General features: G+C 37.1%; 2 protein-coding genes across 2 annotated transcripts; one reads left to right on the top strand and one right to left on the bottom strand.

Annotated features, from left to right (window-relative positions):
• Positions 1-1809: 1809 nt before the first annotated feature.
• LOC133725297 (MMS19 nucleotide excision repair protein homolog) lies at positions 1810-12923 on the top strand. The gene is made up of 20 exons (XM_062152503.1): positions 1810-1982; positions 2284-2346; positions 2433-2487; positions 3713-3810; positions 3915-4073; positions 4198-4257; positions 4813-5001; positions 5572-5625; positions 6710-6796; positions 6912-7632; positions 8508-8887; positions 9037-9110; positions 10093-10198; positions 10367-11268; positions 11440-11515; positions 11607-11718; positions 11899-11975; positions 12258-12338; positions 12490-12569; positions 12652-12923. The coding sequence occupies exons 1-20, from the start codon at positions 1911-1913 to the stop codon at positions 12665-12667; spliced, it is 3462 nt and encodes a 1153-aa protein (XP_062008487.1). The 5' UTR covers positions 1810-1910; the 3' UTR covers positions 12668-12923.
• A 3034-nt stretch (positions 12924-15957) lies between these two features.
• Positions 15958-22793, bottom strand: LOC133725295 (protein PAF1 homolog). The gene is made up of 12 exons (XM_062152502.1): positions 21420-22793; positions 20419-20487; positions 19845-19952; positions 19557-19740; positions 19395-19471; positions 19193-19312; positions 18745-18850; positions 17977-18063; positions 17805-17873; positions 17643-17714; positions 17363-17506; positions 15958-16479 (listed from the first exon to the last, which is right to left on the bottom strand). The coding sequence occupies exons 1-12, from the start codon at positions 22349-22351 to the stop codon at positions 16342-16344; spliced, it is 2106 nt and encodes a 701-aa protein (XP_062008486.1). The 5' UTR covers positions 22352-22793; the 3' UTR covers positions 15958-16341.
• Positions 22794-24765: the final 1972 nt, after the last annotated feature.

Here is a 24765-nt window from a genome sequence, read left to right as displayed (position 1 = left end):
CTGATCTTCGGCCTCAACAGAAACGTCTCAATCTTTCTGCCCATCTCGCCGTGCGGCACCGCTGCGTCCAGCCCCTCGTCGTCGACGAACTCGAGCTCGGACACGAAGCTCCTCCTGAACGACGTCACTCAAGCTCCGGACACCACCACCCTCGGCGCCGGATGTCCCTGAGAAATTTGCAGACGTTCGAAGCGGCGCATGATGTACGGCGAAAGCAGAGAGAGAGAGCTAGAGTGTGTGCAGGATGGAGGAAACTTCTTCTATTTCCGATTGGTGCAGATCTTCTAAACCCTAAATATTCTCATTTGCTATCCAATACCGTAACTCGTAACGCATATTCTCAATATCTCACTAATTTTTTCTTTTCTTGAAAAGGATGAATGTTTCATTGACATCACTTGGTTATAGCCAAAGCTAAATATACATTAAATTTTAATTCTACAAAAACTTAGGGGTTATTATCACAAATGGTACCTGAACTTATCTTCTATTTTATCGATGGTACCTGAACTTCAATTTTGATCACAACCGGTACCCGAACTTTTCAATTTCATTTTAAATGGTACCTAAGGCCACATTCGGTCACTATTCCGGCCGAAAAAGTCAAATCCAAAAAAAAAAAAAAAAAAAAAACAAGTTTAAGGCAAGTCTATTACCAAAAAATCATCACTATATATGATTGCAATCCTTGAAATCATCAAAAATCATCACTATGATCGCCTCCCATGCCGTTTTTAGTCGGAATAGTGACCGGAGGTGGCTCTAAGTACCATTTAATGTGAAATCGAAAAGTTCGGGTACTGGTTGTGATCAAAATTGAAGTTCAGGTACCATCGATAAGATTGAGGTATAGTTCAGGTACCATTTGTGATAATAACCCAAAACTTAGAAATGCCCATGTTAAATGAAAGTAATTGAAGTGTTTTAATCTTAAATTCATGTTCAATGATTATTATTTTTTTTTTTTGCTAAGCTTCATTGTTCTACTCTTGGTTCTCATGGTTTGCTTTGGAAAGATTATTTTATGTTCATTTGCCGGTTGATATGGAAGTCGAGCCTAAAGCTCGTCCAATATTCAAGCCGAAAAAAAAAAAAAAAAAAAAAAAAAAAAATATATATATATATATATATATATATATATATATATATATATATATATATATATACAGCCATTCTCAGGTGCGGACGTCCGTACCTAAGCAAAAGGTACGGATTTCCATTTTCCCCCCTTTCCGATCACACATTTAGATCTTAACCGTTCAGTTTTTAGGTCCTAATGTATAGATCATCTCTGCAAAATTTCAGCCAAATTGGTGATCGTTAAGGCATTCAAAACTGCAATTATTTGGCTGAAATTTTGCAGATATGATCTATACATTAGGACCTAAAAACTGAACGGTTAAGATCTAAATGTGTGATCGGAAAGGGGGAAAAAAATGGAAATCCGTATCTAATCCTTAGGTACGGACGTCCGCAACCAAGAACCCCTATATATATATATATATATATATATTCAAGCCGAGTTGAATCGAACTCGATAAAAAGCAATTAAGCGGAACTTGATCAACTTAATATTTGCTTCGACTTGGCTCATTTACATTGACATCAGATATAGAAGAGCATGGATAGATCCTGAAAGCTAGATTTTTTATTTTTCTGTTTTCAGGCCTCTTTTGGCGTGAATGTAACAAATAAATCGTGTGGAACAAAAACAAAATTGCTTTTAAAAAAAAAAAAAAAAAACCAAAAACAAAACAAAGCAAAATTGCTTTTCTTTCTTGTATTTGTTTTTGTTTTTGTTCTATAAACAAAAATTGGTCCGACTCTGAGGTCTGTCAAACTCGGTGTTTCCAGGGTTTAAGGTCTTTCCTTCTTCCCTAAAACCCTAAAAACCTCTCTATTCGCTAACAATGGCGTCAACGAGCGAATTGACTCAGCACCTTGAGTGTTACGTCGACACAGCTCGCCCTCCCGCCGACCAGGTTCGCCCTCCCCTTTTCAATTTCTACTCCAAAAGTTTCTCTCTTTTCATTATTTCTTGACTAGTTTGAGCTCCTTAATGCCATCTTTAATGTTAAAGACTCATACTTTCGTTCTCATAATTCTAATAAGCTATGCACCCCTTTTCTTTTCTGTCATTTCCGAATTCTGGGTTCACTTTTTTCCTGTTTGATGATTGATACATAAATAATTGTGGAATATATATGTTCAAATTACTGTAATTTTGGCCTATGTATGATTTGGTTTAGAGAGTTTGAGGCCCAAAATGTGTGTGCATTACAGGCTGCAAGCTTGAATTTCATCACTTCTCTTGTGAACAAGGACTTATTGACTATTGAAGTGCTGGTACGATTGACTTTTGATTTTCGATTTATGATATTGGTTTAATTCAATTGCGCTTTCTGGTCTCTAATGTACGTGTTTCTAAACAGGTGAAAGAGATGAGGATGTATCTGACCATCACGGATAATGTCATTCGTGCTCGTGGTAAGTTTGGTGTCTTTTTGAATATATTAGTTATTTAGTATGGAATGATAAACTCTTTTCTTCTGAAGACACCTGAATCTGGTAAATCAGGGTGATAGCTTGAAATCAAGTTTTGTGCACTAGTGTGCGGATGGCTTTTCTTTAGAAAATAAGAATACTTATTTGTATATGATAGTTCTGATTTTGGATTTTGGGATGATTGTTTTGGCTATGTGCTTGATGATCTCAGGATCTAGTAAGTTCCTTGAGATTGCTTCTGTTTCTTATTGAATTTTCGGGACTTCTTAATTGGGGGTGTTGGTTATTTTTTTCTGATCTAAATTTAGGAGATGTAGGATAGGTTTTAAATTCTTGCCTTCTGATGCCATGTGAAGGAATATTAAACTTTAAGAAACTTGTGACTTGGGCTAGGGGTTCTAGAAAAAGATGTTTAAGGCTTGGTATAACAAATCAAGTTTTGTGTAAGAGGCTTGCCTGCAGGAATTTTCTGACAGTAGATGCACCTTCCAAATTTAGGGATGATTCTGAACGCTTTGATAGGGCTAATGGAAAGATACTTGGGTATTGGAATCATTTAAGATGACAGATAGACTAGAGAGGGACAAAACTTTAAATTCCCGTAAACACTACCTGCATGAACAATGCACAAATAAGAGAGAGACAAAACTAGGTTCACAACTTCAACAACTTGAGTATTCAATTCGTTAAGAGCTCTGTGAATCCCATAGAGTATATAGATGGTTATTGAACTCCTGACTTGGCAACTAAACTAAACCAAAGGTTGCATGTGAATCTCATTGCTTAAATAGATTGCTATATTGAAATCAAACTCTTGAGTCATGACAGAAACTACCGCCCATAATCCCCCATACATACTCAGAAACTTCAAGAAAGTGCAAAGATACTAATGGGATAATAACTGTCATGCTAGATTAGGAAATCTTCCTACAAGCAAGGGGTATAGTCTTGAGCTTCTGCAAATCATCTATAATCTTGCTATGCCAATTCCACCAAGCATTCTTCATTTTCACTCCCCGTTATCAAAGTTACCATCTTTCCTTGACGAATATTGTAACTTATCTTTTCCAATTGTATGTTTTCTTGAAAAAAGCATTGTAACTTTTCCAGCACTACCATTCTAGATGTAAATTTTTTCTTGTTACCTAATAAGATAAATTTAAAGACAGAAACAGAAAGTCTCTCACAACATGGTCTTCTTCTTCAGGTATACTTCTTTTGGCAGAAGTTCTTACAGGTCTTTCATCAAAGCCACTAGATAATGCAACTATTCATAGCTTGATAGGATTCTTCACAGACAGGCTGGTGGGTGGGAATTTCTTTCTTTTGTAACATCTGTTTCAGAATCTCTCTCTCTCTCTCTCTCTCTCTTTTCACAATGTAAATGGGTGATATTGTCCTTCTATCAGTCAGATTGGAGAGCTTTACGTGGTGCACTTGTTGGTTGCTTAGCACTGCTGAGGAGACAAGCTAATGCTGGAACTGTCTCTGCCAGTGATGCAAAAGTTGTTGCTCTGTCTTACAGAGAGAACCTACCGGTGCAATCTTTAGCTCAACAGGACAGAAAGGTACAGTAGCGAATGCTATTCTTAATGCCCAACAAGTTAGAAGAAAAGATATCGGCCTGCTGTATGCATAGCCAATGACTTTGTGTAAACAAAATTGCTTTTTCATGTCCTAATTCTCTTGCAGCTTTGCTTTGAGCTTTTGGAATGCCTTTTACAACGCTATCCCAACGAGGTTGCTTCACTGGTATTAATTCTGTCTCGTTTTCTTGAACTTGTTTGGGTTCTGTCTGTATGGGTGTGTTTTTAATATTCTTTTTCACTGAGGTATAGTAAAACTTATGCAAATGAAAAAAGATTGCTGGTGAACTGTATGGATAATTAAATTGGACTAAATAAACTATGTGAGTTCAATGGATAAGGCTTTTCAATTGATTTATACAAGCCCGATTCAAACATGGTCCTCACTGTCATGCTCATGTTATAAGTGTCTGTATGGATTCAATTATATGCTTGGCTCTCCTTAAGGAAGTCTATAACTTAATTATATTATAGTATTCAGTCATTCATACTTCAACTCTCTCTCTCTTTCTCTCTCTTCCCACTCACGGGCACACATACTCACATTCCATTTACATATACACACAGACCTAATGCACGTGCATGTGGGTGTGTATGTACCTTATCCTTATGCTCATTGAGAATTTATCTGATGTCTGTTTACATTGCTCAGAAGTAATCTGTCTCATTTCACAGTGAGTCTGATAACATGTTGATCAGTTTTTTTTTTTCCATTGTCCAGGGTGAAGACCTTTTCTATGCGATCTCTGAAGCCATTGATGGAGAAAAGGATCCTCATTGCTTAATATTAGCATTTCATATTGTTGAGGTTCTGGTCCAAATATTTCCAGACCCATCGGGGCCACTTGCAAGTTTCTGTGGAGATCTATTTGAATTCTTGGGTTGCTACTTTCCCATTCATTTTACTCATGTAAGCTTATCTTTTACATGTTAGTTGTAGTTTTTGAATCTATACTATATGTTTATATGTATTTGTTTTTGTTTTACTGTTGAAGTTACATTCTAGGAAACTAGTTCTTAGAAGTTGGAATAGAAAAATCTGAAATTATTTTCTTTATTGCATTCTTCCCAAGGCTATAGAATTTTGATCTCTGATGTAATTATTAAAGATATTCAGGTGACATTGAGAAAGAGTAACATGTAATTGCTGCTTTCTCATCTGCCACCTGCAATTCGTTATCGTCTTTGTAGCACCTATTGACTGTAAAACTGGAATAAAAAGTAGTCTATTTATATTAGTTAACTTGAATACGACTTTCTATGCAAAAGCTTAATCCTCATTTCCTTACCAAATTTATGATCTCTCCATGTTCCTGTCTCATCGAAGCTGGTATTCAGATGGTTGTTTTCTTTGACTTAGGCGATAAATTGCCTATCTCTTTGTTTGCTTATATACACCCTGCCATTCATTTCTCTACAATCTTATACTCTTTGATTTTCATCGACAAATGATGTGTGATTTTCTCTATGCATTCTCCAGCTGAAAGATGAGGACGCTGATGTGAGAAGGGATGACCTCTCGAAGGCACTAATGGTACGTCTTAACTGAGACCGCTGCCGCCCTTTCTTCTTAATTTTTTTGCTCTTCTGTGCTATGATTCTCTATTTGACATGGTGCTACTTTTTTGTTACTTTCTTCTAATTTTAGCAGACTGGTGCATGTCACATTGTTCTTAAAAGAAGAAATCATTCATTGTCACTGGTTATGGCTTGATTGGACTAGCACTCTGTGCATGTGACATGTCCTTTTTTAGTAACAAGTAGGAAAATGTAACTGGATATACTGTAAAGTAGCTATGGATAGTTTTTCTTTTTAGAAAAGTATGGGTAGCAGCAACGCTCTGTTATTAAAAAATAATAATAAATTAAAATTAAAATTAAAAAAAAAAAAAAAAACCTTTACACTGTATAGTGGTTTTTAGTAGTTTTCACCAAGTGTAATCTTGGAGTCTGAAAGCACATTTTTAATATAAGAGTGAGACAAAGAATTGAGTCAATAGGAAAAATTGATCATGGAACGCAGCTTTCTTCTTTGCATTAATGTGTAAATGAGGCTGCAACTCGATCTATAAGAATCCTCGTGATGACCAGGTTTTACAGCTTGCTCTGATGTAGACAATTTGCCGGGTTTTTAAAAGAATTTCACCTTGTAGTTTGGTTACCTGAATGAGAAGTAAATCATTCACAGATGCAACTGCAATGTCTTACTATATGCTGCAACTGCATTATCTAGTTTGTATAGATGCCACAATTTTTATCCTCTATGCTGGAACTGTACACCTGAGGCTGCATTGATAATACCCTGTTTTATACGAATAACATATGGCTTTAAAAATTATTTTTGTTTCTCTTAAACATGAAGAGATATGAACTGAGGGAAAACTGTACTCTGTGTTTGTACGATAAACATTGCCATTTATCCTTTATGTGCATTAGTTTAGTGACTAACTCTTTCAATGAGGCAATTGAGTAAGATAGCAACAGAGTAATGTGATATTGGAAGTTATTTGCTACTTCTATATATAACGTCATCATTTATCCTTTATATGCAGTAGTTTATTACCCAATCTTTATTGTTTCATTTGCACAATTTTAAATTAAGATGTTTCTTTCTGCAGTCAGCATTCTCGTCCACAGCTTTATTTGAGCCATTTGTTATTCCGTTGCTTCTTGAGAAACTTTCTTCTTCTCTGCCATTAGCAAAGGTTTGGCCACTTTGTATGTTTTACTTTTCTGTTCCTTGTGTACTAATTTTCACTGCATGTGGAAATGCTTCATTATTAAAGCTGTTTTTTGGCTGCTTGCTCTGTATGCCTGCAGGTTGATTCTTTGAAGTATCTTAACTACTGTGCATCTAGATATGGAGCTGAAAGAATGGCAAAACATGCTGAAACTATCTGGATTTCTATAAAACATGCAATAAGTAATTCATTGGAAGTGCCTGCTAAATCCTTTACTTCAGAACCACTACTTGGTCTTGGCTTTCAAGAGAATGAAATTGCAACAGAAGCGCTTATTCTTCTACAAAAGGTCACCATGCAAAATGAAGCTTTGTTTCTAAATTTGGTTGTTCGGGATGAAGATATAAACAATGTTTTCAATTCCATAGCTAGTCATGAAAGTTACACTAATATTCCCTTGCAAGGCAGGCAGAGTTTACATGCAGTTGGTCGCATCCTTTGTATCATAACCAAGACTTCCATGGCTTCCTGTAATAGGGTATTCGAAAGTTTCTTCCCTTGCCTAATGAACACTCTGGAGATTTCAATGGGGAATTCATCTAAGGATTTTACTCTTAATGAGAATTCTTTTTCCTCTAAAAGATTTAATTTTGGAGCTCTTTATCTCTGCGTGGAATTCATTGCTGCATGCAGAGATTTAATCATGAGAACCAATGAACATGCTGAGAAGTCTGGTACTGCAGATGAGACATGTTGCTACATGCTTCAAAGCTCTGCGCCTACACTAATCACTACCTTTTGTTCTACCTTAGCGAAAAGTTCTAATGATGTTGTTGATGATGCAGATATTTATTTCAAAGGTGAAGCTTTAGATTTCCAGTACAAAGCTTTTTTGTTCAAACATGCATTATCTAATTGCATGTAGTTAATGTGTTCGTAACACAAGATTCTTACCCTGTTATGTTATAATCCTAACAATCTGAGTTTTGTGAACCTAGGCAGACCTTAGGTAGGAATTTGTGTCTAGGTATGACCTTTATTATATTTCAAAATTTGAAATAAGGGAGCTCGATGACTTCTTATAATTCTACCTCTCACTTGTTTATAGTTTACACTCACTTAGGTATCTCAGTAGGCTGTAGGTGACCATTTTTGGTATACTTGTGATATTTGTCACTTCCTCAAATTGTATGGTTCCTAGAGTTGTGTCAAACATGACCATTTTTTGATAGATATCTACCATGTGCACTTGTTTGAGATATTAAAAATGCCTGATCCGTCTGTTTGTGTTTGTTTTTAATAAGTGTAAGCAAGAGTCCTGCTCTTTTCAATTACTTCAGTTCCAGGCTGTGACATTTTATTTTGACTTTTCTATTATTATCATTATTATTTTTTCTCTTGTCCTTGCAACATCTCACCAAAAGTAATAAGAGGTTTATTGAGATGTTAATCAGCATTGGATTCAATTGTTTTAACTGCTACCAACAAAACCTTCTTTTATATTGCATAAACAAATAGCAAAGATGATACTCCAAGTGCCAAATTACTCATCTCAATGTATCATTTGTAGTCACTTTCTGTTCCTTTCGTTTGCTGAAATTTGAACAAAATGTTATTTGCCCTTCCTTTAGAATGAGTTGGTTTGGTCTTCCAATTGAGTCATCATTAGATACTTTATATCAATTGCTAGTTACAACTATATTGATTCTGTTATACCTTTTAATGTGATATGCAGTGAAGGGTTTACAAATGTTGGCTACATTCCCTGGATATTTCTTACAAACACCAACAGCTATGTTTGAGAATGTTCTGAAGACTCTCATGTCAATCATCTTGGTGGATTTTGACAAGTCGTTGTTATGGAAGCTAGCATTGAAGGCTTTAGTGCACATTGGCTCATTTGTGGATATGGATCATGAGTCAGAGAAGGCACAAATCTATATAAGTTTTGTTGTTGAAAAGACTATTTCATTGGTGTCTCAAGACGATTTTAATGTGCCTTTCCCTCTAAAACTGGAAGCAGTATCTGAGATTGGTGCAAGTAGGCCAAATCATATGCTAAAAATTGTCCAAGGGCTGGAAGATGCAATAGTTGCCAATTTATCCAAAATTTATGTATGTATTTCTGTGTCATATTGAGACTACTTTATTTTAAATATTGCACTGTGGATTTGTTTTATGGCAAGTAAATTTTCTCTTTAATTTATGCTTGAGCATGGTTTTCCGGTTTTCTAACGATCTTGTCTTTGCGTTTGATTGCATAGGTCCATGGAGATTTGAAGTCAGCTGAAAAAACAATTCAACTTTTGGAATGCTACTCCAATAAGATTATTTCATGGTACATTTTCTTCCCGAGTGTTTTAGTTTTTATATTTAAATTCAATTTGATTATTCTGATTGCTGAAAATTTGGCTTTAGGATTTTAACCTATGAGTTCTAAAAGTTCAATCCTACAGAGTTCACAAATTTGCTGTTACTTGTTTACTTGGCATGCTATAGGCTGATTAGATTGCCCAGCGAATTCTAGATATTTCAAGAGTCATCATTTATTTCATTCTAGATTTATTTAAAGTGTCCTGGGTTTATTGTTAGCTAAAAGTAAATTAACTGGTCATTCATATATATTGTTCGGAACATTAAGAGACTGCTTCAGGTATTCTGAATGTTAGAAATAACTATTATGAAAGGGAAATCCCCTCTGTGCCTCTCACCTAATCATGCTTAAATGATCAAATTTGAAGTATCATTGTTTGTTACGTTTGGCTTTCACTTAAAACATCTTGGCTCATAAGGTAGAGTATTGACAATCTTTTGTGATATCAGTAAGTGGATTGTGTTGTGCCTCGTCCGTGATGGTTCAGGCCATATGTGCCTGAACAAAATTTCCGAGTAGCATGATGTTCAGGCATATCAAAAGATAGTTTTTAATGCATTTTCTTTTGTTTTCTCTTTTATGGATTCCCAACTTACCTAGTATAATACATATGATTCCAGCAATATTTTTCTTAATGCTTTCCTGTTACTTATTTGTGGTGAATATTTAAACCATCTGCATATATTTTTATTCTTTTGTTGTAATGTTTGTGGTAGGGAATCTATATAACTACGTTTGACCCTCATTTCCTTCTTTTGCACATGACCAGTGCAACCAAAACTGCACCTCACTTTTGTATTCCATATTTGTGTTTTTATTCTATCAACATTGTATTGCAAACATGTGTTTTGTTGCTGGAGTGTTTGTGCTTCCAGCGTATTTTTTTCTCCTCGTCTTTGTGCCATTGCTGCTGTTGATATGAAGTGTTTTTGTTGAGATGACTCAGGATCGATGAAACTGGAGGCCTTGAGGAAGTTCTGTATCGATTCGTCATTAGTATGTGGAATTGCGTTGATAGGTGCAAAGATTCTAGCAATCAAGTCCAAGACAAAGTGTGTAAAGCTGTTCTTATTTTTTTTGTATATTTTAATAAAAGTAATTAATTTGTGTTATGATGCTTAGCCATTATGCTGACATCTTTCAGTTCGCACACCGCTGAAAAAGATAAATTTAAAACGCTGCACTGAGAAGTTCAATAATATCTACATCTTTTACTTCAGGGACTTCTTGATGCAACAATGATGGCAATGAAGCTTGCTGTTGGGAGTTGTTCAGAGGAAAGTCAAAACATTATAATCCAAAAGGCCTATGGAGCTCTTTCATCGGGCATATCTATTCCTTTTAAGGACTCCATGGATGACAGTTCTTCAGTTAAGCTTGAAAACTTGCACCTTTCTGAACAGCTAGACAAGTTTTCACTTAGAGATGAATGGATTCTTTCACTATTTGCATCAGTAATCATAGCGATGCGTCCAAGAACTCATATTGCAAATGCAAAAGGAATTTTGCATTTATTTATGACCGCCCTTGTCAAAGGTTGTACTCCAGCAGCTCAGGCATTGGGTTCTGTGATTAACAAATTTGGTACATTTGGTACACCATCCAATGAAGTAGCAACTTCAACAGGCTGTACGTTGGAAGAAGCAATGGAAATTATTTTTAGGTCAAAACTATGGAATATCAGCGAGGATGGAGTTTTAAGGGGATCTGGAACAAGCCACAGCAGTAAAGTGGGGCTCACTGAATTATGCCTTGGGTTTTCGAGCAATAAATTGCTTCAAGTCCATGCCATCACTGGACTAGCATGGATAGGGAAAGGTTTGCTTCTAATTGGTCATGAACAAGTAAAAGATGTTACTAAAATCATCTTGGAGTGCCTATTGGCAGATGACAGAATAGGTGACTCTGAGTCGAGGCAAGGTCTGCTAGAAACCAGTCGCAAGCTGCCTTCTGTGATGAGAAGTGCAGCAGATGCATTTCATATTCTTATGAGTGATTCTGATGTTTGTTTGAACCGTAAGTTTCATGCAAAAATACGACCACTCTACAAGCAGCGGTTTTTCTCTACAGTGATGCCAATTTTGCATTCCTTGATAGTGAAATCTGATTCATCATTATCTAGGTACATACACGATTGTATATTTATTTATTGCACTGAGTAAAAGACTTGTTGACGTTTTGAAAATAGAACTTCAAGGCCTGATTAGAGTCATCCTTGTACTTCATACATGCCCAAACTAATGCTTTTTATTTTATTTTTTTATTTTTATTTTTTTTATATAAATATTTTCAGATCTATGCTGTTTCGGGCATCAGCGCACCTCATCTCCAATGCTCCATTAATTGTTATCTTGAGTGACGCCAAGAAGGTAACTAAAAAACCCAGTTACATTTTTTGCCGCTGGCTCTATCTCAATATGTTTGGAATACATTTATGACATTACCTTCTCCATTTTGCAGCTCATGAAAGTACTGTTGGATGGATTGTCCATACTAAGTGAAGATATTCTGGATAAAGATAAGCTTTACAGTCTTTTGCTAGTTCTATCTGGGATATTGACAGATAAATGCGGTAAGCCAACTGTATAGTGGTGTAGCCAACATTTGTTTCTGCTTTCGTACTGGATTAACTAAATTTATTTATTTATTTATTTATTTTCTTTTGATATATGACTTCTACATACTTGCCTTGTTTACGTAACTCCTCACATTTATTACTTTCTAACTTTTATTTTTCTGCTTGGCCATGTAGGAGAAGAAGCTGTCCTAGAGAATGCACATATATTAATTGATTGTCTCACCAGACTAATTGCCTACCCTCATATGATGGTACCATATCTCTCTTCACTTTTTCAGACCAAAAAAAATGAACTTCACTTTTTTGCTGACTTACTAAAACTGCTGCCACTAATTTTCTATTTCATTCTCGCATCTAGTTATCGATTCCATGTGTCAATTTCAGTTCACCACCCCTCTTTCTCCGTAAATTTAAATATTTGTTATCTGGGTATTGTGGCCTTTGCCACTGTGAACAAAGCCAGTATTGACATGTTCAATGGCTAGAATGCTTTTATAATTTTTGGCTGATATATCTTTTCTTCACTTGTTTAGCTTGTTCGAGAGACTGCAATTCAATGCCTTCTTGCCATGTCTGAGCTGCCCCGTCCTAGAATCTTTCCCCTGAAAACACAGGTTAGTTGTTCTATCATAACATATGTTGGTGAGCAATACACTGTGGATCCTGAAATCCTGTTACTTATTGAGGCTGTCTGGCGAATGAAACTTGCTTCTATTATAATTTGTGTGCATGCATGCTTGTTTCTTACTCGTCTCCTATATACAGGTACTGCAAGCAATATTCAAGGCTCTTGATGATCCAAAAAGAGCTGTTCGTCAGGAAGCTGTTAGATGTCTACATGCATGGTTAGTGTTGTAGGTTCTAATAGAGTTTTGCTCTTATAATTATATCTGTTTACTTCCACTGATCGCCATTTTTAATGAACAGGACATCGATTGCATAAAGTCGCTGTTTACGGAGGAAACCAGAGTTATCCCAAGCCAGCAACACAAATTAAACCGTGTGATGCTTTTAGCTTTTGCTGTGTTTTATCGCTTATGATTGTATGTAAATGTGGTAAGCAGTCATCGTTGTCAGCTTCTGTGTTTGTAAATTATTCGAATGCATAACAAATCTCTGTACTGTTTGTAAATGCTCTTTTCACCCTGTATTACTTCTCAAGTTCTCATCCTACCTTAGATGGTATATTGGTTCTTGCATTTATACTACTGACAAAGAAAACAATAGTTGCGACTTGTTACGACAAAGAAAACAACGTTCTAAGCTTTCTACATGTAGGGTTATACACTAGGCACCGACTCTTGTAAGATGATGGGGTAAGATGATGGGAGTAATACCCGAGAGCTTCAGCATTGGTTCTACTCGAGGCAGAGTTTTTGTTCAGTTGATTATATCATTTAGTCGTTTTGTTATTGGATAGGTCAAGGGAGAAAGGTTATAGTCACAAGAAGAATTGCACGCTTGTTTGATCCCCATAAGCAATGCTTTGCTTACTAAAAGAAGAAGAAAAGAAATAAAATTAAAAAAGTGAAGAGAAAAAAACAGAAGAGAACAACCTTTCCCAATGAGGCGTTCGTCGCCTATTGTCCCCGATGTAATCTTTCGAATTTGAGAAAATTAGAACATTGGGAAAAATGCACCAACAGTGTCCGGACACTGTGAGGACTGTCAAAATGATACCTTTGTATGTGATACCTGGACTCATATTTTCGTATCAACGTAGTATCTACGACCAAATTCCGTCACGGATCCGTTAAATTTAAGGTTAAAATTGTCTTTTTACACATTTTTATTAAAAAAAAAAAACATAACAAATTTCTTATTTCTTCTCTCTCTCCTCTCACTCTCCTTCTCTCCTCGCCAACACCACCACAACCATCAATGTAATAAAAGATGATTACATTTTTTCATGTTCATCTTCTCAAACCCAGCAAAAAAGCAAAATTTTTTCATGATCAAAATCCCAATCCAATAAGTATGAACCTAACATTTCTTCATGTTCATATTCTCAATTGTTCTTGTTCTTGATTGGTGGCAGTCTGCCTCAATTGGTGGCAATACCAGCAGCTGCAGCGAGGACCACGAGGTCCGCGCCCCGAAGAAGCGGCCGAGCATTGGATCCAGGAGGAGACCCGCTGCCTTATCAGCTTCCGCCGCGTGATCGATGACCTCTTCAACACCTCCATTCTTTGTTATCGTTGTTGTCGCCTCCACAGGTCGCCACCGCCCTTGAACAACCACCGCCAGTGCACCACCACCAACACCGCCCACCCAACCCGATCTGGAGCGTCTCTCTCCAACAATCCGCATACCAGATCGAAACAGTAGCCAGACCCAATAGCAGCGGCCATGGAAGATTGAAACAGCAACCTGTCCAAACCATTGGTAATGCTGCCGCCGTCACTGCAAGCCGCCGCCGCCATAATCGAACGCCCACCGAACCCAATCTAGAGCCACCCCCACCAAAAGTCACCCTCGGTGCGTTACCGTCTCCAAACCCGATCGATCCGGCAGCCATGGCGATCCGATCTGATCCCATACTCCTCTCAGCCCTTCGACCCACTTACCTTCATCTCCCACAACCAAACAACCTCTCCAGGCCGCCATTGGAGCCCTCAACACCATGAATTGAACACTGAACCTAGCACATAGAACCCAAGCACAACACCAGTCCAACAATAAGGCGTACTCGCGCCGTCGGGGAAGAACTCCGAAGAAGAAGAAGAAGAAAGAAAGAAATAAATAAAAAAAGAAGAAAGAAAGAAAGAAAAAAAAAACTTTTGAGGGTAAATCGGTCTTTTGCCCTCATTTTCGGCATCACGTGCGTTGCACGTGCAAAATTTAACTGATCCGTGACGGAATTTGGTCGTAGGTATTACGTTGATACGAAAATATGAGTCCAGGTATCACATTGATAACTTTGTAAGTTCAGGTATCATTTTGACAGTCCTCACAGTGTCCGGACACTGTTGGTGCATTTTTCCCTAGAACAAACAAGTAATGGAACTAAGAGCATCTGGAGTAACATTAGTAGTTACATTTGTGGGGGAGAAATGTTTAACGAGTCTGATTTTCAGTTCAGCTCGTGTTAAGCATGCAAAAAGCGACACATCTATTGTGTGTAAATGTCATTTCCTAATTTAATTTTTGGATTTGAGAATCATTGCCGACCACTTATAGTCGGCACAGATCACTTGCTAGTTTAGTTTTTGGAATTTTAAAACCATTACCAACAACTTTTATCGGCAGATATCACTTGTTAATTTAATTTTTGGAATTTGATAATTATTACTGAAGACTTTTCCTTGGCAAAATCATTAGTCAAAAGTTTTTTGAATAGCAGACGAATTCCCGCCGGCAAAAGATCAATCATTTAATTTACAACTCTTCCCACCACAATCCTTTATTTTATATATATATATATATATATATATATATATATATACAGATCCTATCCAGAGTGGAGCTCCGCTTTGAAAATTTACGTGTGAAGTTCGAGTTTTTGGTCACTTTTCGGTTGCATATCCACATCTCGATCGCTCAGTTTTTAGGTACTAGTGTATAGATCGTCTCTGAAAATTTTCAGCCAAAATGATGATCGTTAAGGCATTGATAATTGCCTTAAAGCTAGTACGGTTCAGGTTGACAGATTCAGTCCGTCCATTGGTTTAAGAGAGTTAGATACATTAACGATCATAATTTTGGCTAAAAATTTGCAGAGACGATCTATACACTAGTACCTAAAAACTGAACGGTCGAGATGTGGATATGCGACCGAAAAGTAACCCAAAACTCGAACTTCACACGTTAATTTCAAAGCGGAGCTCCGCTCTGGATAGGATCTGTATATATATATATATATATATATTTAATATGATATGCATGTTTTCTCTGGTAAGGGAAAGCCACACAAAAAACAGTGCAGCCATGAGTCCATGACCATCTCGACAACCACTGGATTTTAACAATCTGACTGTAATGGTGAAAGTGCATCACGATGGACTGAAGTTCCAAACTAACCTGGCAAAAGTGCATCTAAAGTGCAAAACATGACCAGACCATTCCTTCACCTACACCAACAGGCCAGTATAAACATATCTGTGATTTCAGCAAGATCAGAATAGCAGTATGCCACTATACCCCATCAGCCGTTGACAGTTCAGCCGATGATTAAGGTGACAGATAAAATTGTTATGATAAATGGAATATTTCTATGAGTTGCAATTCCAATAATGGGAGCTAAAATGGAAATGACCCCAATACATTTAATTACCTGAAAGTAGCAGTTACAATGGCTGTGAAAACCAGAAAACCTATTCTTTTCTGGATAAACTTGACAGCACCTTACTCAACATGTCTAACTTCTTTACAAGGTTCCTTTTTCATCTTTCCCTTTTGATGGTATTTGAGCAAAGATGAGTTATGCCTAAAGATATATGTTGATAATTTAAGGTTCAAACGGACATCCAAATAACTGACTGCAAACTAGTTCAGACAGAACTAGTTCACCTTTACTTCACAGCAAGATCTGATCACAATTTGGAAACAATCCCAAATGAGTTGGCACCAGTCTGCAAGCCTTCATGACAATCCGCAACATTTAGCCCAACAATGACATCAATCAGATAAATCATCGTCACCACCACTATATTCATCAACATCTTGGTGTCGTACCCTCTTCTGTGGTCTTTCAAGGGCATCTTCATTATCAAACCCTCTTCTTTTCGAATTTGATAGAGCTCCCCTCGAATAATCCTGAGTGGCAGCAAAGTCAATGCAAACATTAAATTATTATAATCATCCAATAACTAATTTAGTTATTTAGTGAAAGAAGAAACTGTAGCTTATGGATAAGCAGCTTTATTATTAAAGTTAATAGATGTGTTTGTTGAAAGAAGAAACTGTAGCTTATTTCCCAATTTCCAATGCACTTACAGAAGCTGGCTAAACCAAGCTTTTAGAAGCAGCATCTGGATTTAAAAAAAAAAACCGAAAGAGTCTTCATCATGCTCATAGGCTGTGCCTTTCCAGTTCCTCTATTTCCCTCTATCTTTCCAAATAAGGGTTCTAGCAAGCTATTACCCTATTGGTTGGTTAATGCTGCTAGTTGAATATATATAATAATTAAGATTTAAGAGCAACCAAGAATCAATGTAAGTTCATGTTTAAGTTGAACATGTTTTGCAGCTTAGTTGTTAAGTCAAAACCTCATATAAAATGTGTGCAGTTTAGTGAAACAAAAGTATATATCGAAATGAACATAATCTTAATTTCTTTTTGAACCAAAATATTCAGGCAATATCTATTTCAGTAATTTTCTATAGTGACAGCACTTTTATGTTAAAAGTTACCAAACACTCTTAACTGCTTATTAAACTCGCATCACTTTGAAAAGCATAATTTACCAAACATTCAACAACTTAAGTTCACAGCTGATTATTGTAACCCAAAAAAAAAAGTTCAAAGCTGATTATTGTAACAAAAAAAAAAAAAGTTCACAGCTGATTATTGTAACCAATAAAAAAGTTCCTAGCTGATTATTCTAACAGCACAGCAGAAGTCGTTTTTTTATTAGCACAGCTATATCAAACTGGGCCAAGAGAAATTTAAAATTCAATAAATAGCTCTATCATCATACCCCTGCATCCTTTAGTTCAATTGCAGAAACAGTTGACCTCCGCCTGACAGTCACTCTTGAAGGTGCAGGAAAATGTTCAACCTCATCAGTGGATCTTCCCTCTTTGGCCCTTTTTTTCCTCAAAACAAGCTTTGCTGGAAGAGGCTGTGTTGTGAACGGAAAACATATCCCAACAGTTATATGTCATCTTTGGTGAGCACTTATATGAAGAAAACCACAAACAATAGACAATCTGAAATGAGTAATAAGAGGAAAGATAAAAATTTAGATTGAGGTATACCGCATAGCGTGCTTCATCTTCATCAAATGATACAAGGTATGTGGTGAGATCATCAACATCGTCACCTCTTACCTGTTGAGGCATCAAAAGCATAAGTATTACATTAGTGATCAAAAGCTAGTGTATAGAGTAACTGTCCAAAAATATGCACATTGTACGTACATCATACTGATACTCGCGAACCCAAGAATATGAAACATCTTCAGATTCATCATATGGATTCTTTGATAGCTGCCACATTAAAGTCAATAAACAATATATGAGGCATGAGAACAGCTTATGAACCATTAATCTGAGATGCTTTAGATATAGAACTGGAAACCAGCACATCTACCTCGTTTGGAGAAGGGACCATGTACGCCAAAAATTTGTCTGGATTAGCTGGGTCTGCACCTGTCACCTTATAACTTTTCATAATTGCCTGCAATGCATGATGACAGATGAGTTCTTAATTCGGTAGCTCACATATAAGTGAACAAAACTTATAAATTCCAAACAATATTTGAAGTACAACAGATTAAGAGGCAGATTAAGTGTGATGCAAGTGACAATCCAACATAACCAAAATCATCCCATATTAAAACTATTATGTTAAAGGCATGCATTATTTCTAACTGTTTTTGAAAATAAAAGAGCACAAAAACAAAATAGTGGAAATAAAGTAGCATAATTATCTACTTCAAAGCTTAGTAGTAACCTAAATGAATACTTGATTCACCATATTGCAGCCATTTAACAAACACTAAGAGGCAGTGGAGGAATACTAATTCAATTAGACAGGACAGCAAACGAAAACAGTATTAGTTTCTTTTCTTTTTCTTTTTCTTTTTGGGCTATTAAACCTGATAATTTTAAGGTGAGACATGCAGATACAAGGAAATATTATTACCAAGCCTTTCACCCAATTTAATGATGTAATTTCCTACTATATTTTTTTTTTCTTTAAGGGATTCAATCATACTTCACTCAATGTTGGACTTGCAGTTTTATTTATGTGATGCGAAAAGAGTCCTCGCAATTGATATTTTTTTTCTTTCGGTTGGTCATTTACATGTGTATGAGCAAAACTGGTTGCCTGCATAGTAACATAACCCATACTCACCCTTGATTCACAGACATCATGATCAGACTGATCCAACTTGCTGTAGATTTCTGAATCAGCAGTGGGAGCACCATCAAATGCAGCAAGGACGAATTGGTCATCATACCTATTATAAAAGCATCATCAAAAACAGCCTTGAGTTGATGAGAATATTCTGGAATACAATATGATTTTCATAATCAAACATTTCAGGTTCTCAATTAATCGTCCCCTGGCAAATTCCTTCATTCTCGCAATTGAATTGTAAAATATCTAAAATCTGTATGTACGCCTGCTCATGCATGAATTTAGATGTTTTACATGTCTGGTTAATTACTATTCCTGACTTAAACCATCAGTCTACCACAGTATTAAATAAGTACTAATCAAAATCAGCACATAGGTTTAAAAAAATAATAAAATAAAAATGACAACCAAATTCAGCACATAAAGGACTTGTGTACCATACCGCTCAAAATCAGGCAAAAGAGGTAGAATCTCAACAGGGTATAGATTTTTATTGGTTGCATGAACAGGGCGCGACTTGCAGGCCTCAAAGGATGCCTCAATTTCCTTTATCTGCCTCTCCCTGAAAAATTCATGACAATTAGTTGAATGAAATAGCAGATATAAATATCACGTTCGCAAGGGTAGGTAGGCACAGAACAAACCTATCATTAAGGTTGTCCAAAAGATTGCGTCCTCCCTTCATTTCCCGCAATTCTTTTGCTTGTTTTTCTGTTAGAGACTGCAGTTGACAATGCACCAAGTTATAACACCTTGCTAGTATATTTCGAGGATTGCTCATCTAAAATGGAGTACAAACCAACTACCTGTTTTGCTGAATCCATGCTAAGAGGAGAAATATATTGTGTTTTAACCAGCCATGCAACTCCTTTATCCGTAGGTCGCTCTTTTCTTCTGATGCCATCTTTTTTAACAGGGGTCACTGCTACATCATCACGCAATAATTCCTCGTCTTCTGGTGCAAGTGGTGGTCTAGGACCGGGAGGAGGACTGATTCAACGAACAAAAAAAAAGAAAAAAAGATGCTCAGAGTTGTCGTTGGATAAAACCTTGTTGATGTCTTTAAAAATGTTGGGGTTGTTAAGTAATCATACTTGTACACACTGAGGTCAAGCAGGTCAAGAGGTATCCCAAGATCTGGCTCAACAAAAAGCTTGGGCTTGTAATTTTTCTCTAACGATGTAATCGTGTATTTTGTATATCTGGGGCAGGGGGGAAGGAGTCAGTACTCAATAATAATTGCATTCAATCATGAAATTTAATACAGATAATAATGACAATAATTATACTCCTGAATGATGTCATACAGCCATTCTTTCAAAAGTCAAATTAATTGATTTCCTTACTAGAGTTTTTCAACAAAAAAACAAAAACATAACTCCTCAGTTCCAGATAATTGTTTTTTTTTTTGGGGGGGGGGGGGGGGGGAGAGAACAATAGTATGAATCATGAGAAACAAGAAAAAGAACCAAACACTTTTAAATCATGCAATGAACCACAAAATCAAAATCACCATACACACCAACACTTCTAGAATTTAATACCAATCTCTAACTTTTACATGTTCAAAATGTTACAAGAGTTGTGCACCAATAAACAAAATTCAAAGGCACAGACAAGTCTAAATGAAGATGTTTAAAAGCTTGAGCAACAGAACAGATTACTTACTGATCTTTGTCTTTCTTCATGGACATGAGCTTGGGTTGTGCACTTGGATCTGGAAGTTCGTTCCGGAATCTATGAAGAGAATAAATTGATATTAGAATCATACTGTAAAATGTAAACACTTGACACACAAAGAGATGCGCAAACATTATTTCAACTAAGCATGTTCAGCCATCTAGAATATATTCCTGTGAAATGGCATTGCACAACAAGATAAAAAGAAAAAGGTAGAGGCGAAAAGGTTGGAGTGTTATCCACTTATTAACAGGTGCAGCATGCCATCACTAATTTTAGATCAATACAACAATTTATATTACTCGAAAGATTTGCACTTTTAAATCATTACTAAGCACGAGGAACTCCTTACACGGACTAGTTCAGATTCTAGTATTGAGATCCAAAAGCAACTAAATCTATAGAGTAGCATAAGTAACATGTTAGACTAGCATTTTATTCGAAAAAAATGTTTGGGAGTAGGTCAAATAATCTATAGCCATGCTAACACCCCACACACCTGCGCCCACATCCGGCATGTGGGTATACAAACAGAAGAGGTGTCTGTTACCAAGTAACTAAGGGATGAGAGGTTGCTAGGACCTCTACGAATCACAACTCAGATATAGCAAAGGTAAGATTACCATATATTTCTAAGACTTTCTGCATATACCTGCCACCTGCACCTTTTCACAAATGAATTGCAAAAATATACGGGTGGTTGGTCCATATATTTTCCCAAACACAAAAACTACAAACTATATAAAAGTGTTTGATCCAAATTTTGAATGAATAGAAGTCTATCAGACATATTCCTAACCTATGTGCTAATACACCCCCTTGAATTCTCTACTCCCAGTCAACCAGAACTTAGTAGTTATCATATAAAACTATTGCAGTATCAAGAAGGTTCCAAACTCAGTTTTAGTTGGAAACAGGAAAACATTATGTTCAAATAAAACTGAGCAATTGCTATTCAAACAAGGAGAAGTAATTGTCAACATACTCACTTCAACTTGCACACAAATGTTGTTGGCTTCTTTAGCCTATTTTCAGCCCTCTCACCACTCAAGAATGGAGTGGCCCTCCTTTCCCCCATTCGTGACCCTGCAATCGATCCATGTCCCTTCCCGGACGACAACATATGTGTCTTCTGCAAAACCGAATTTTGGGACTCCTTCAGCTGCTGCCTATGCTTCTCCTCTTGTCTTTGCTTCTCAAACTCCCTCTTCTTCCTCAACCTCCTCTCTTCCTCCGTCTCCACCCTCCCCGGCGGCCCATTTGACTTCTTCACCGGCACCAACGGAACAGGGGGCTTGTGTTTATGAGGAATCCCATGATGGTTCGAATGCCCATGTTCCCGCTTGGCAGCAGAAGCTCCCACCTCCTTGGAAGCCCCTTTGTAGTCTGGCCCCTTATCGAAACCACTCTCCCTACTCTGCGGCGGCGGGGGAGGCGGTGGAGAATTCGGAGGCGGGGGTGGCGGTGGAATAGACGAACTAGGAGACAAAGGCGGCGGCGGAGGCGGCGGTGGCTGCATTGCCTGGTGACTATACTGTGCATATTGAGAGTTAGACTGGTAGTACATTGGGGCTTGCGGAGGCTGAAGGGGCATATTTTTCCCCGGAGGAGCTTGAGGAGGCGGCGGAGGTGGGTATGAGGAGTCCGGCGGAGGAGGCGGTGGCGGCGGGTACGAGTATTGCGGTGGTGGGTGAGGATGCTGAGCTCTAGGAGGACCATAATTACTATGAGGGTGGTGAATGTAGTTTTGGGGGTATGAAGAAGGAGCGGCCGGCACAGCCCCATCTCCGCCGCCGCCACCGGCATTATAACCCCAATTCTGGTTATACTGATTGCCGCGTGGCGGCGGCGCTATGGGGTTTTGATTCGGCGGCGGTGGCGGAAACGCCGGTTGAGGCGGGAATGGCCTGTATGAAGCCATAGGGAAGGTGATTCTCAAACACCCAGAAACCTCACACAACCAAATTCCCCAATTTTCTAGTGATGATTAACTAACTGATCAAAACCCTAAAGCTGCAATCTTTACCAAATCTCCGAAGTAACCCAGAAAACGAATTGGAACCCAAAATTGTGCGCTGCGATATGTAATCACGTACTGAACAAGATGAGGAATCGGAAAGAAAGAAAATTGGAAACCCTAGGATTGGAATCGGAGAGAGTTTGTATCGCTGAACCAGAACCCTTGAGAGAAAAAGCCAGCTTTGAGGTTCAATACCCCTAATAAAGTCTCGGTCTTTGGGAGCGAGAGAGAGTAATTGGAAGAACCCTAGAAAGAATAGGATATGCAGAGAGAGAGAGATGGAGGGGAGAGATGAGTGACCGGAGAGGGAGATCGGAGAAGGGGGGGGGGGGGAAGCTCTTGTTCTTCCCCTTGGTAATTTTAATTTATACGATGCACAGAGTTTGGATTTAAACACCACGTCAGTCAATACTGTGTTTTTACTTGAATAGCTTATGTGGCAATAATTTCGACTATTAACTATTTTGGCCCAAAACAAGAAATATATCTGCCTCATTTTAGTGACTTTTGTGGTAATTTTGGTAGAGAAGAATAACATTAAGGGGACAGCAATGTTGATCTTGGAAAATGAGTGATTTGGATTGTATGCAATGGTTTCAATTTGAAAGAAATAAATTGACAAAAGGGTATGAGAGTGTGATGGTTCACTATTAATATAGAAAGATATAATGGAATTAATTATATGTAACGAGAATGTATTTTGGTTGTAGATTGACTAACTAAGCACGGTCAATGAATTTTATATGAATATGTGTGATAGATAACTCTTCTTTTAATTTAGTTACATTTGTTTTAAAGAATATTTATTAGCAACATAGATGAGTTTTGATCTAATAATGATCAGATTAGTGCTGGATTAATGATTAAATATGGGATTGATGAGTGGATAAATGGGTTTATAGATAGGGAAAATTTCGCAAACAGTACATCAAGTAAAGGCCACTAATAATTCTTATACATAAAGTTCCAACCCAAACATTTCGGTACACGAAATCTGAAACTCGACCCACTATCAGTACACGACGTCAATTTTTGACACCAAAATGTCCATTATGCCCTCAGTTTTTTTTTTTTTAATAATTTTTTTTTTCTGTTATTTTTTTCTATTATTTTTTTTCCTTCTTTTTTTCTGTTATTTTTTTTTCCTTGGTTTTTTCTGTTATTTTTTTCTATTATTTTTTTTCATTCTTTTTTTCTGTTATTTTTTTTTCCTTCGTTTTTTCTGTTATTTTTTTTCCTTCGTTTTTATCTCTTTCTTCTTCCTTCTTCTGGGCTCACTCCCTCGCTTCCAACGCCGCCTTCCTCACCTCCACGCTCACTCCCTCGCTTCCAACGCCGCCCTTGCCCTCCAATTGGTGAGATTTATGGTCCTACAGCTTATATTTGTAACTCAGCCAATATTTAGTCATGTGAAAAGAAAGAAAGAGATAAAAACGAAGGAAAAAAAAACGATGGAAGAAAAAAAAATAACAGAAAAAATTAAGGAAAAAAAATAATAGAAAAAAAGAAGGAAAAAAATAATAGAAAAAAATAACAGAAAAAATGAAGGAAAAAAAAATTTATTAAAAAAAAAAGAACTGAGGGCATAATGGACATTTTGGTGTCAAAAATTGACGTCGTGTACTGATAGTGGGTCGAGTTTCAGATTTCGTGTACCGAAATGTTTGGTTTGGAACTTTATGTATAAGAATTATTAGTGGCCTTTACTTGGTGTACTGTTTGCGAAATTTTCCCTTATAGATAATATAGGAGATTCAAATTGAAGCTTAGGGTATGTTTCATGGTTTCCAGCTTACGACTTTTGTTAATCTTAGTAATCTAGATATTAAAACTTATTCTTCTTGTCTCGTGAATATTTTACAAGGTCAGCATGTAGAGTTGTATCCTTTTGGCACTCTGCTCCTGAATTGCAAGAGTCTAATTAATCATTTCGATGTCGTGTAAATTAAGCACATAGGCAATGAAGAAAATATGGTGGCAAATATTTATTTTATTTTATTTTATATATATATTTTTTACCACTCTAGGGCTGGAGCAACTTGAGTATGGTATCTCCTCAAGGGATATTTTTCACAAGCTAGGGTTCAAACCAGAGACCTCTGATTATCAAGAGAAGCCCTGCAACCTCCCCCCCACTTGCAGCATAGCATGCTTCCACTAAACCAGTCACATTGAGAAAGTGCTTCATTTTGAGAGTGTGTGTAGTTTCCATACTCCTCCTAGCTTGGTGCTCGAAATCTTCAAGCGCGTGAAGAGCCTTCAAGCTGCCAAATAGTCGGTTCATCACCAACCTCAAGCCAAAGCACTGGTCACGT

The sequence above is a fragment of the Rosa rugosa genome, chromosome 1, assembly GCF_958449725.1.
Source record: "Rosa rugosa chromosome 1, drRosRugo1.1, whole genome shotgun sequence".
NCBI lineage: Eukaryota > Viridiplantae > Streptophyta > Magnoliopsida > Rosales > Rosaceae > Rosa > Rosa rugosa.
Note: the sequence above shows the minus strand (reverse complement) of the source record. Positions and strands in the feature narration are given on the sequence as shown.

Excerpts from the sequence above, each read along its gene's own strand:
- LOC133725297 (XM_062152503.1), top strand. The coding sequence starts at position 1,911 with ATGGCGTCAACGAGCGAATTGACTCAGCACCTTGAGTGTTACGTCGAC. Across the intron at positions 7,633-8,507 it reads TGCAGATATTTATTTCAAAG|TGAAGGGTTTACAAATGTTG; the intron begins GTGAAGCTTTAG and ends TGTGATATGCAG. Across the intron at positions 10,199-10,366 it reads GCAATCAAGTCCAAGACAAA|GGACTTCTTGATGCAACAAT; the intron begins GTGTGTAAAGCT and ends CTTTTACTTCAG.
- LOC133725295 (XM_062152502.1), bottom strand. The coding sequence starts at position 22,351 with ATGGCTTCATACAGGCCATTCCCGCCTCAACCGGCGTTTCCGCCACCG. Across the intron at positions 19,472-19,556 it reads GCATGGATTCAGCAAAACAG|TCTCTAACAGAAAAACAAGC; the intron begins GTAGTTGGTTTG and ends TGTCAACTGCAG. Across the intron at positions 17,715-17,804 it reads TTCGCGAGTATCAGTATGAT|GTAAGAGGTGACGATGTTGA; the intron begins GTACGTACAATG and ends ATGCCTCAACAG.